Here is a 13,197-nt window from a genome sequence, read left to right on the forward strand (position 1 = left end):
GATTTTATTTTTAATCTGAGCACCATGCATATTCAGAATTCTCAATGCACAGATGAAATTGTACTTGTAGTTCAAAGAGAACAGCACACGTGTGGTTCAATGGATGACGTGTTATCTAGAAGGAAAGTGCTGTATCCTATGAAGTGAAGAGATAGATCTGAGAGTTTTGAAGTGGGCTATTTTCAGTTCAAGCTTGTGGTCATAGCCTATTCAATTTAACTGGGCGGCCAATTAATTTTTAATAAGATGTTGTTATACAAGTATTTCTGGATTTATTCTTATTCTGATTTGTTTGCATAACCTTAAACTTTCAAAAATCAGATCTTTGTTGTTGTATTAAGGTTATTTGATGGTTTGATCAGTGATTATTTTTTTGCCTGTCCACTTCAAAGAGTTAACTGGTTGGAGCGTGCAGTGCATGCATAGAGAGCATGTGAGTGTCCAGGGCAAACGACTGTGCGTGTGCATAAGGTGGGATTTTTAGGAGGTGGGTCATGCTAGAAGATGTACACAGGAAGATTATTTGATTAGAACTCATGCCACTCGACAGAATGTGATCAAACAGCAGGACATTTAGAGATAAGTTCCATTTTGTTTTAGAAGGAATGCAGAATGAGTTGGGATGCTGTCTTAGGGTTAGGCTGTCGTGAGTACAAAGTGTTTAAAGATAGGGATGGTGTAATGAAAATAATAAAACAGACATACATAAATGTAGCTGTGGGCGACCAGAACAGTTAACACAGGCATTACATAAAAATGTGTACAGTATGTGTACAGTATAACAGTACTGAAAGGAATATTCAGCTGGGATGTTGTAGAAAACGGTAGTCTTAAAAGAATATAGCATTAAATATAAAATTATACTTCTGTTCAACTCAAGAAAGGAACTTATATAAAGTATATTTGCATATAAATATCTTTTATAAAAATATATGTGTATGCAATAGTAATAGTGACGCATCCGAATTAAAGGTTAATCATTAAATAAGCAAGTAATCTTTACTTTTAATTGTTTTTGACGTACAGCCCTCAGCTGAATATGTCCTTGGACCTCATAAGACCTCGAGGAACCATACACGCTTCCACATTTTCAGTCTGTTTGATAGAACTGTCCAAACAAGAATTCAAAGCCAACTGGCATGTTCCGAAGGCATGCCATTGCTAGATGCTTTCTTTAATTTGCTAATAAAACTTTAGGCATCGATGTTTACTCTATAGCAGACGCCATTATAGATTTTCCTGTTTTAATAATTGCTTTTGATTTCATGCCTTTGGGCACCATTTTCAACTGCTGCGTCTTTCAAGGACTGTGATTAGTTTGGACAGAATTCTTGCGAAGACAGCGCTTTAACCGCGACAGAGGCAGACTCAAAATATGGACTAAAAACAGATGCATCGTATTAGATCCAGTGTGGGTCTTTGAGGTTAGATGCATTACTACCAACAATAACCAACCAAAAATGAACCAAACGAATAAAAACATAACAAAACAATGCGTAATCTAAAAGCAAAAGTATAGAAATGTAAATAATAAATACATAACAGCAGATTCAGCAGGCATGCATTAGATGTGTGTGCATTAGAAATCTTAAAAACAAGCAAAACGGCAAAAAGTACAAAAGATCTTCCTAAGACTCAAACAGACACGCTCTCACACACATACATACTTTTAACCACAGTAGACAGATAAATACTTTACATTACATCTCTTTACATTATGGTATGACACACAACCGAATACTCACACGCATACAATAAGCGCTAATGAAAATATAAAATAACAAAAAATGTTTACGTTTACAAACCCTCACGCACACACATACATATCTGAAATGACCACTGGTCCACACATCTGTCACATTTCTTAATATATGAACACACATGAATGCCATTGTGTAACAAAGACACATGTTCACAAAATCACACAGGATTATTTTGCTAAATCGAACAGTGCTCTCCTTCACCCTAATAGGTTATTACATCAAATCTGTTTGCTTAGTTCTTTTCTATGCTTTTGGGTTTAAATTACAGACACATCCTTTGGTTTGTTTACACCTCTCATTAAAACCACTTCGGGTGACTCGATCACAAGCAGAATTATCACTTGTAGTGGTTAATTTTGGGTGTCACATGACCTGTCATTGCATGCTGATATCAAGCAAACCTCAGAATTAGATGAACAAGACTTAACAGAAATGCTAAGTATTTTTACAGCTTTCCTTTTGTTTTCCTATTCTTCTGTTTGGTTCATTTTTTATAAGTCATAACTTGCATTGATTGACAGGTGAGAGGTGGTCCTGTTTTCCATTTCGTACCCCACTTTCCAGACTTTCCGAATCGCCCGAAACAGACTTTAATGCCAGGAGTGTAAACAGTCCTTGTTTCAGAAATTGAACCTATGCAAAAAATGTGTTTAATGAGATAGTTCGCCCAAAAATGAAAATTCTTTCATTATTTATTCACACTCATGTCATTCCAAACATGTATAACTTTATTTCTTCTGCAGAACACAAAATAAGATATTTTGAAGAATGTTGGTAACCAAACAACATTTGCCCCTACTGACATCCATTGTATGGACCACCATGACATTTCTCAAAATATCCTCTTTTGTATTGCATATAAAAAAAGAGTCATATACAGGTTTTGAACGACACGATTATCAATTAACGATGACAGAATTTTTATTTTTGGGTGAACTATCCCTTTAATGTCACATTTTTTGGTATAAGATTCACTCTTTGGAGAGCACTGTCTTTGAAATAATCCGCTGGGTGGTAGTGGTGACACTTTGCCTCTTAAACAAGGAACCGCTGTGGTGAGCAATAACGTCCAACGCACATTAGCTAACATAACACCAGAGCATAAACGTCCAATGCGTCGTGGCTAATGAAACAGAGCACAGAGAGCTGGAACAGGAAGTCACAGCAATGAGACATTAGGGAACTTCAGGTCATGACTGGCCCGGATGTAAAATCTCGAGGCTCGGCACTCAAAATGTGACTTATCCCTCTTATGCCACCTTGTTTTGCCACATTTTGGATGGGCCCTCCATTCATAGGCACGGAGGTAACGGCATCTTACTTACATCAAATAACCTCTCTATATACACCTCCTCATTGACCTTATCTCTCAGAATGTCCTGAGAGTGACGGACAAAGGTCACATAGCCATCGGCAACATCCATTCCTGGTTTCTGTGGAAGTGGCATTGGAGAGAGAGAGAGATGGAAAGATGGTTAATTCATGAAATATTTCATAGAAGGAATGTGAAGACAGGAAGAAGTACAGTATGTTTAATATTTAATACTCACAGGGACATCCACATACTTTGATGCTGCTTTGACCTGAAAACAGGTTTACAGAAATATATTTTTAGAAGATAAAAAAAATCAAAATTTTATCAGCTCAAACTTATATAAATAAAGTTACAAGACTTTATTCGTACCGTGAAGGAGAGAAAAGACGAGAAGAGAGTTCCCTCATCATACCTGGAGATCTTGGCAAGAACACTCTCCAGAATCACCACAAACTGTTCCAGTGGCACAAAAGCACAACCGATTTAACAACAACCAGACAATTCGAATAAAAACAGATTTCTACACAAACGCCTTATGTCCATTTGTGTGGACTGTTATCCCAAAACATACCTTTGCCACCAAAAAGGAAATCATGTCTTTTACACTCTCCTCAATAAGTTCATCGATATGAGAATGGTACTGTTTCTGAAAGGTGGAGACAGGTTCAGACACTTAGACAAGAATGTAAAGAAGCAGACGACAGCATTCAGTGGATTTGGCAGTAGCCTAGTGCATTAACTGCACAGCTGTACAAACAAAGTCTAGATGGAAATAGAAAAGATGACTCAAACTCGGCTAGTTGTTTTTATATTCATGACAACAGCATTTGCATCTAGATAAAACTAGATCAAGCTAAAGGTCCAGTGTATGAAATGTTGTGGCATCTAGCGGTAAGGTAACTTTGACAGGGACTGTTATTCAAATCTAGCCAGGTCCCATTGTTTCTCTCTCTCTGAACTTATTTTTCTACACGCATACTGATATACACAATTGTATACACTTTTTTCTATATTTATCTTAGGGTTGCTTAGCCTTTAAATCTCTTGACGGTGATGTTATATAAGAAAATCCCTTATAGATCAAGCATTCGTCTATCACAACACTCAGAAAAAGTTTTGGCAAATACCTCCTGGCCCAACTCCATGGCACACAGTTTAGCAGACTGGTCCTTGGCGTCCACCATCACATTAAACATGGTGCATAAGGACAGTGGGATGCGGAAGTCTGTGGAACGGCTGCTTTTGGCCAGCTTTGATTCAAACGCTCCCTTGGTGCTGTTGACCAATGCATTGAATAGATGAGTAATCTTTTACATAAAAATGTACTGATATTTTAAAGCTTGCTAAGAAGTTTCAAATCATCTGTTATGCTGGTACGTACCGTTTCACACTGGTTTCGATCATGTCGCTTGACATGAGCTTCATGCGGTTGTCAAGGTGCTTGGCAAACTCTTCCTCTGGCCAGTGTAGGTCTCTGATGAAGGTTTGTAGGGCATCCAACTTCCAGAATAGATCTTCCGACGTTCCCGAGCCATTGCTGCCGGGCACAGTGAGATATTAGAGGTCAAGGTTCTGTCGTGTCGACCTGCTACTCAGGAATGGAATGATAGGAAGATGCTACGCATCACAGACTTTATTTATGCATTTTTTTATTTTAACCATACACCAACTGGACTTATTTACCAGGGATCGCACCATTAGTGTATGGTAAAATAACAAGACAGGTGTGTTTCCGAAACAACTTTATAGAACTGACCTGAATTCATGCATACTTTGCTCTGTCACATTGCTATAAATGGGAGGGGTCTAGGAATGTCATGGTGAGAGAAGGCTTGGAGGGAGAGAGGTCACAAAACCCCGCCCCCTTGTCCGTCAGACCAATAAAAGCTATGTAACCAGTGGTTTTAAAGGGATAGTTCACCCAAATATGACAATTAAACCATTTACTCACCTTAGTGTAGTGTTCCAAACCCACATCCATTGACTTCATGTTCTTTTATGTCCCACAGAAGAAATAAAGTCATGACAATTTTTTGGGTAAACTATTCCTTTAATGACACCTCTGGACACAACAGTATGAAAAATAAAACTGAACAGAGATTGCAGTTAATGTTAAAGAGTTCTTAAAACGCAATTTGATTTCAAGTGATTAAAGTGTTCACCCAAAAATACAGGTTTGAAATGACAAGAGGGTGAGTAAATGATGACACAATTTAAATTTCATTTGAATACCTTTAAGTTAGACCGAGCCCTCTCTCACTATTCATGCCCACCGAGGCTAAAGTAGCTCCCAATATCAAAACACGTCATGCAATTGACTCTGAGGATGCTGCCATCCTGAGCAGAAATACTATAGGTGAGGGGAGGGGTCATAGGGCCAGAAAAGAGTTAAAACATTAGAGTGACCTGTGTCTTGTGGAATTGCTTAAATTGAGAGTAAGATATACTGTATATGTAAAGTATGGGTATGACTGGAAATGCCAAGCTTAGCATATTTCTCCAAAATGAAGCCCACTCTGATGTTTGAACTCTATGGGGGGTCAGTTTCTACTGCCTTGGATGCCAGCTACACTGAAGTACCATCTACTTCAGGGCATCGGCTACCAAACCCATGACAGAGCTACTGTACGACCAGGCAGGGAGTTCTACCAACCCACACCCACTAGTACCTTTCACACCTTACAAACCCCACTGAAGAAACCCCAATCCTTTGATTGTTAGACCACCCTTCAATCTCTTGGTGTTCTGATTTTTCTTTAGAAACATTCTTTCTACCACTGACATGAAATAAAAAATACCAAAAACCTAATGTCGCACCATACTAGACACAAACCTGCTAAAATAGAGCAACTAAATATTGACTAAAATAGCATTGATCAGGTTATAAGTACCAAAGGAACTTTTACCAGAGTTATCAATGAAAGTTTTTATTGAAATGAGGGGGATAACCTTCAGATGTTGGTTAAACTTAGGATAACCTGAGTGGTCTGACTTTGGAGTTAAGAGATGTTAACAGATTGTGGTTGGATCGTATTGGACTAAGTCTACGCACTGGCCTGATTGTAGGTTTGGGTTGCAATCCAGATCTCACCACCTCAGTCCAACCTCAATGGCATGCACATTGAGGAAAATGAAGAGCTTTTCAGTTCTCATTTCCAATAACAAATCACATGAGCCTGTCTGGACCCTTCACAGGCAACTTGACATGAGAATGATTTTAGAGGCACATGTTCTTGGCCAGTAGTTAGTCTACACCCATTGCTGATGATCTCTAACATGTTCTTAGATGTCCTTCAATTTTGGCAAAAGTGTAAGAGTACAACAGTACAGTACCTGACCAGCGATAATTACCTTAACTCAAAACATTTTCATGCCAAGAAGACTTTTGAATGCATCAGATCTCAGGTAAATGCATTGAATACACACTCAGAGTCATAAATAGCAGCCATCCAGGACGGAGTGGAAAAGCTAGGCATTTGTGGAAGGTTAACAGATAGTCCTGCTACTGGCACGGGAAGATTTGGTACTTTGGGAATTTGGAGGTTCACATTTGGTAGATTCACATTGGGCAGATTACTTGTTAAACTCCTGCAGAAACAGACAAAAAAAGAAAAAAATCCGTAACAGTGGCCAAGTGGAATGCTGCAAATAAGCAATGTAAGACATACAGTACAAAAAAGAGAGAAACTTAGAAATGAAAAACACCATCTTTAGACGTAAACAGCAGACACATCAACAAACCGGTCATTACATGTAGGGAGGGAATCTAAAGCGCATTTAAACAGAAGACCAGAGTAGAACGAAACTCATGATCGATAATATTGATAACAGCACACGTGTATATGTATATAAAAGGAAGTAAAAGCAGAAATCTTTTAACAGCAAGAACAAACAGCAGCTTGGGAGGTTTGGGGACAGTGGTGACGTTTTACACACACAGACAACAAATAAACGAGAATAAACATGTTGGATATATTTCTCAAGGGGCATCAATTTGGTTTGGAATATTTAGACAGGCTATATCTTCTCTAAGGATTCAAGCTCATCTACATAATGTTATCCTCACCGGGAACCGGCGGAAAATCATTAAAATCAACATGCAAACCAAAATCAAGCATGACAGAAGAATTGATTAGGACATAAAAAGCATTTTGTTTAAAGCGCACAATATGAGTGTTAGTTCACAAAAAAAAGGATGAAAACTTGCAAGACGACTTAAATCTATCCTGATAGAGGGTGGACTCTGTAAACTTTGATGCTGGGCAGATTTTACATCTATGAGTGGTGATGATGTCATTATACTTAATAAATACCATTCGTTATAAATTAGAAAATGGGTAATTATGGTTCTGATGGCATCAAGGGAGTCATTATATATACATAGTTGTGAAGAACACCTCTCTAATAAAAATAACTTATGATTGGGATGTGTCTGCCCCGCTACATGGGTTAATTTGTTTTTGTTTGATGTTTTTGTCCTGAAAGGCCCCGGCTCCCGGTCACCGGCCAATTTCGTTGAGGAAGTGGTGTCTTACTTTACAGGCTCCCATGATTCCCGCTCAAATCCCCTGTGAATGGACTGAGCAATGGAGGACTCCATAAGATCCACATATCGCACCACAAGAGGGGCGTACAGGTCCTGCAGATGCTTGTGAAACTTTCCGTTGCACAGGTGATCTGTGAAAACAGACACAAAAGAAAAACAGTTCTGAGAGTAACTTAATAAATCTTGAGCAGTTTTTACACTACATACAAACAGTATCTAACTGGCATGTATGTGTAGCGTTTACACATATTTACACAAACATTTGTATACACATATTAGTATACATTAAATCCAAATTGGTTAAAGGAATAGTTCACCCAAAAATACAAATTCTGTCATCATTTACTCACCCAGAAGTTGTTTCAAACCTATATAAATTTTCTTCTTGTGTTGAACACAAAACAGTAACCATTGACTACCATACTAGCAAGAAAAACTACTATGGTAGTCAATGGTGCCCCAGAACTGATCCGCATTTTTCAAAATAGCTTCTTTTGTGTTCAGCAGAACAAAGAAATTTATACAGCTTTGACGACAGAATTCAACGATGACACTACGGGTGAACTATCCCTTAAAATACATGAAATGGCAATTATATCACTTAGAACTTATAACAAAGTGTCGTGCTTACAGTCGGTACGGAGGAAATCATTTAGAAGCTGAAAGAGCGGAAAACTGTCCCAGCTTTCAGGAGACTGGATCTCAAGGGCGGCATCCATTTCGACACCGTAGAGAGACAGGAAGTTCTCAGCATGTTCCACCATCAGGTCTGACCACCATGCAAAGGCCTTGATGTCCAAAGAAAAAGTTGGAAAAAAAAGAAGAGAGTTAGATATAAAGAGTAAAAGGCAATGTCAGACCATTTAAAGCTAGTAAACTGGTTATGCGTCCTCTATGTGAAATACAGATTTCAGCTTCGATCTGTTTCAAATGACTCTTTTTATTAAAGAAAATGTTAATGTATATACATTAACGTATGTGTGTTCATTATTAAGCGGACACAACATTCAAGTAACCAGTTTACTAGGGTAAAGTTGACACGGTTGCCGTTATGCCATTTGAAACCTACTTTAAAGCATTTATCAATTTGCAACACAGAACGTTCTACATTACATATTCCAAACCAGTCTAAATGTTGTGTAAAAACATTTCACCATAGGAAGACATTTATAATGGATCCTTTATATAATAGTTGCATATCTCAATTCTGAGACCTTCTAAAACCCTTCCATATGTAATGAATAGGGTATTCAATTTACTGTATTTATAAAAAAAGCTAAAATCTTGTGTTGCAAATGTTTGTATATAGGTCACTTGATTTTAAAACAATGCTTCCCTTATCAGATTAATTCCCAGTGGAGTCAAGATGCTAGCGGAGGTGCAGTTCTCATGCAAGTGGGGTAGAAATCCCTGCATGCTTTTGCCCTCCAAATGGACGATGTGATTCAACTGTTCACATCACTGCATCCCTACCCTTGGGATGGGGATGTGTTTCGCGATCATGCAACATTGCAGTCCCTGATACGCCGAAGACTGCAAGCAAGCAACAGGCTTCTTTACTTGGTTGATGACTAAATAATTCTCAAATACTGTGCTTTAATCTCTTAAAGCGATAATACATTTTGGACCGGTTGCGGGATATTGAATAGGAGTTTCTTAGATCAATCGGGGTTGCTTGCAGTCTTGGCATGAAATACTTTGTCTAATAAAAAAAAACTGACCAGTGATAAACCCATTCAGGGAACTGATCAGCCTTTTCAGAGGCTTATTCATTACATCTGGCTGCATGCTATGTACTTTTTATGCTATGTACTGTAATAAACCCATAGCTTTCATGAGCCCCAAAACGTTTCCCCTAAATCCCCTGTGCTACAGAGGAAGTAGTCAACACTTACCATTTCACTTACCTTAAGTCTTTATAAATAACTTGAAAAGACTATATTGATCATAACGGTCCAATGAATATAGCATTTGCTAGAGTAGCAAGAGATTTGGTAAGGCTGAACTTAACCGCCAAATTTAAGCAACCCATAAATCCTTCCCCAAGACCCATCTTGCACATCAGGGAGCACTTGGTAGGCAATAGCATTAGCAAACACCTACTGTACGCATTGTGTCCCCTTTCACTGAATGCAAAAAATTCGGTTTAATTTTAATATTACAGTAAATACTGTAATTCGGCAAGATTGGTCCTGAAAGGACGGTTCTGTCATGGCATTAGTTTGGTCATTCATTGAGAGAGACACTTTAATTTTGAAAGGTATACTAATGGAAAGGGCAGAACAGCTAACTAAATATACAGAAAACATTCCCCTGGAAGCAAAGGAGTCATTGTGCGCGTTGGCCTTGCCGGTGGGGATGCAAGCCTCACTTTAAAGGGAGAGTCGACAGACACAAGGCTGAGGAATTCAGACAAACCCATTTTGAACGTGGGGATAAATGTCCTCACATTGACTGTGCGGAACGGGAAAATATAGGGTAAGGGAACCCTTCATAGCTCATGCACAAGCCGGTAAGGGGATTTTTCCATTGCATTCACTTTAAGCACATACCTCTTTGCCTCCCTGCTCAACCATGGATCGAATGGTGAGAAAAACATGAAATGTAGAGTGATGTATGTGCAAGGTGTTAATGTACAAAATGTTTATTCTGAACAAATGTTCAAACTTTTGGATCGTGAACGATTCACTGTGATTTCCCTCCTGTAAAGGCTGCACAACGCTTAGTCACGACCAGAGCCGTTGAATATGAGAGTTACGACACTCACATAGACCTCCATTGGAAGAATGGAATGCGGAAGTAACTCGCGTCATGGAGCATCCGATAGTTCCAAACATTGCACTGAAGCCCATTCATTTCAGTGTCTCCCAAATGCATTTGCTGTACAGTTGGTGAAATTACTGCATGTTTTTACATTTTAATGACATGGCAGTTGAAATTAAATGTCAAAGTTAAACACAAAGACTGATCTTATATTCACATTACTTCCAAGATAAAATGCTGCTATAAATGTAGTCAATGTAGTAATCAGAGTACACCATGTGCTTATATTTAGCAAAATTAATGCAAATACAGTCCCGCTAAAATCTATTTAAATAGGTTGACAGTATGGATTTGTTTGGAACCATAGAGCGCTCCATGAACCACGTGACCACATCGAGTGTCGTAACTCTCATATTCAACAGCTCTGGTCACAACTAATCGAAAGCAAAATATAAGTTTTTGTTTACATAATATATGTGTGGGAAATGTGTATAATGATTATATATATATAAATATTATATATATTTATATATAATTTTATATATAAATACACACACATGCATGTATAAATTTAGGAAAAATATATTTATATATTAAATATTTATATTTATATACAATATAAATTACATATAAATATAAAAATGTATATACACATGTAAATATTTCGTAAATATATACTGTACATGCATGTGTGTGTGTATATATATATATATATATATACATAATTATTATACACATTACACACGCATATATGTAAACAAAAACTTTTATTTTGCTTTCGATTAGTCGTGACTAATCATTTTGCAGCCAATTTAGCTGGTCTCAGAGACCGGTCTTGTTTTAGAGGGGTTTTTAGAGAAGCAAATTTGCTTAGGTTTATTCTTTCAGCAGCGACGTTCTATATGTGAAAAGTGGTTTTGTGAATTATTCTGTGTAAATGTAGCTTGCCTCATATAGTGCAGTCTACAGTAAGTTACCATTTGACAACAGTGAAATTCTATGCAGTGTTACTCTATAAAATTGACCCTGGAATATTCTAAAAAAAAAACATTTAAAGAAAGCTTTAAGCATTTCCAAGGCATCCAAGAGACCAAAACAAAACATTTTTTGTAAAATCTATTTGATTCCTTCTGCTGCTTCTTGTAGCTGCCCCATCCACCCCGACATAACAGAAAAGCCTTTATCGGCGTGAATCGACATGCTTGAGGGAAAAGGTACACTATGTGATGACAACTTAAGAAAAAAGAAACATGATACTGTACCGATTGGTCTCCTGAACTTGTGACCGCAGCCTGTTAAGCATATTCAGAAAGATACAGTAAATCTATCAATCTCAGGAAGACCGTAACCTAATATGCCAGTTATGTACTGGTTTGTAGTACTGGTAATAGTCAACTGCTGGAACATGCAAATTGACCAGTTACTGCAAATGATTAGGTCTGAACACCCTGGTTGTATCACTATTTATAATGCTTTGGGATCATGTTCCTTATGCGTTTTCATGTTTCCCAAAGGAACTTGTTTAACATCCAGAATACAGAAACCACCTGCATTCTCATGCTGCCTTCAAGGTGTAGATCCAGAGAAAGTGGTTGAGAGACTGGATCTTATGGGTGAGTTAGTGTTAGATATTTTACTAATTCACTTCTAGCTATCAACAAGCATGTATTATCGGAGAGTCATTTAAAGGAACAGTTCACATGAAAATATAAATTTGTTCATCATTTACTCATCCTTATGTTTTTTTAAACCTGTATGATTTTATTTCCTCCATAAAAGAGAAAGAAAGACGATTAGCAAAATGCCAACCCATCTGTTTCCATGCAATGAAAGTGAATGGTGACCAGGGACTATATTCCAAAAGTCTCCAATTACCATACAAAGCCAAAAAAAGTATTCTAAAGCCATACTGTATTTATAGACTACGTTTATGGTGCTTTTTTGTCATTTTTAGCGTGACCACATCGGTTACCATTCACTTTCATTGAATGAAAAAGGACAGTGTGACATCACATCCTGCCTTCTTTTGTGGTCTACAAAAGGAAGAAATTGATACAGGTTTAAAACAACATAAGAGTGAGTAAAAGAGAATATCATTTATATTCCCAGCCCTACATATGCCATTAACTAGATAAAAAAGAAGTGAGGGAATATTAGAAGAACAAAGACATGAAGCTGACTCACCTCGGCGTGATGATCCTGGTTCTGCTGTAGTACCTCTATGACTAACTCTGCCAGGCGGATCACATGCTCCAGCTTCTTAGCCGGCGTAGCTAGGTTAGCTACATTCTCTGGAGCAGAGCAGGGTGATGGGGAGAAGAGGAACAGTTCATATTAAGGCGGTTGATTAATAGATTTCTTCCAGTTATATCTAATGTCATGACCACTAGAATGCAGTCTGAGGAAGTCATACGTGCTTAACTGAGCATGCAGGAATGACAATATTGTTGATGACACTCATAACACAAAGATGCCTAATTGATGTCAGAGAGACTGCTGTGGGGTATTTCAGTTATTTGTGATCTATCACACTGGATGCATCCAACCACTTTCTAAGTGGGTAAATAAACCGACTTGCCTTGAAGGGAAACTTTATATGGCTAATGTGAGGTATTTACAAAGTATGGAAGAATAAAAAACCATAAATATTCAGAAACGACAATCTTTCATTAGATTAGCTAATTAATTTTAAATAGAGAAAAAAAACGTTTTTATTACTTTGGCAAGCTTGTATTAATATACAATGGGGTCCAAATGTTCAAGAAAATTAGTGAATATATTTCTGTCACATTTTTCTTATTTAATATAAT

At 37.6% G+C, this 13,197-nt stretch overlaps 1 protein-coding gene across 14 annotated transcripts in view; it reads right to left on the bottom strand.

The window, feature by feature from the left end:
* The window catches only part of cadpsb (Ca2+-dependent activator protein for secretion b), an 81,156-nt gene that overhangs the window by 3,331 nt on the left and 64,628 nt on the right, over positions 1-13,197 (bottom strand). For 5 of the 14 annotated variants that reach the window (XM_057338330.1, XM_057338335.1, XM_057338328.1 and 2 more), the window contains 12 exons: positions 12,572-12,678; positions 11,650-11,679; positions 10,177-10,188; positions 8,256-8,412; positions 7,614-7,755; positions 6,505-6,666; positions 4,460-4,615; positions 4,206-4,353; positions 3,650-3,724; positions 3,448-3,531; positions 3,314-3,346; positions 3,089-3,196 (listed from right to left, as the gene is read on the bottom strand). In XM_057338330.1, coding sequence (XP_057194313.1) covers positions 3,089-3,196; positions 3,314-3,346; positions 3,448-3,531; positions 3,650-3,724; positions 4,206-4,353; positions 4,460-4,615; positions 6,505-6,666; positions 7,614-7,755; positions 8,256-8,412; positions 10,177-10,188; positions 11,650-11,679; positions 12,572-12,678 — 1,214 coding nt within the window. The remainder of the gene's footprint in view (positions 1-3,088; positions 3,197-3,313; positions 3,347-3,447; positions 3,532-3,649; positions 3,725-4,205; positions 4,354-4,459; positions 4,616-6,504; positions 6,667-7,613; positions 7,756-8,255; positions 8,413-10,176; positions 10,189-11,649; positions 11,680-12,571; positions 12,679-13,197) is intronic. The other 9 variants (XM_057338340.1, XM_057338341.1, XM_057338339.1 and 6 more) reach the window with 4 other exon arrangements.

The sequence above is a fragment of the Triplophysa rosa genome, linkage group LG7 (genome assembly GCF_024868665.1).
Source record: "Triplophysa rosa linkage group LG7, Trosa_1v2, whole genome shotgun sequence".
Classification (NCBI taxonomy): domain Eukaryota; kingdom Metazoa; phylum Chordata; class Actinopteri; order Cypriniformes; family Nemacheilidae; genus Triplophysa; species Triplophysa rosa.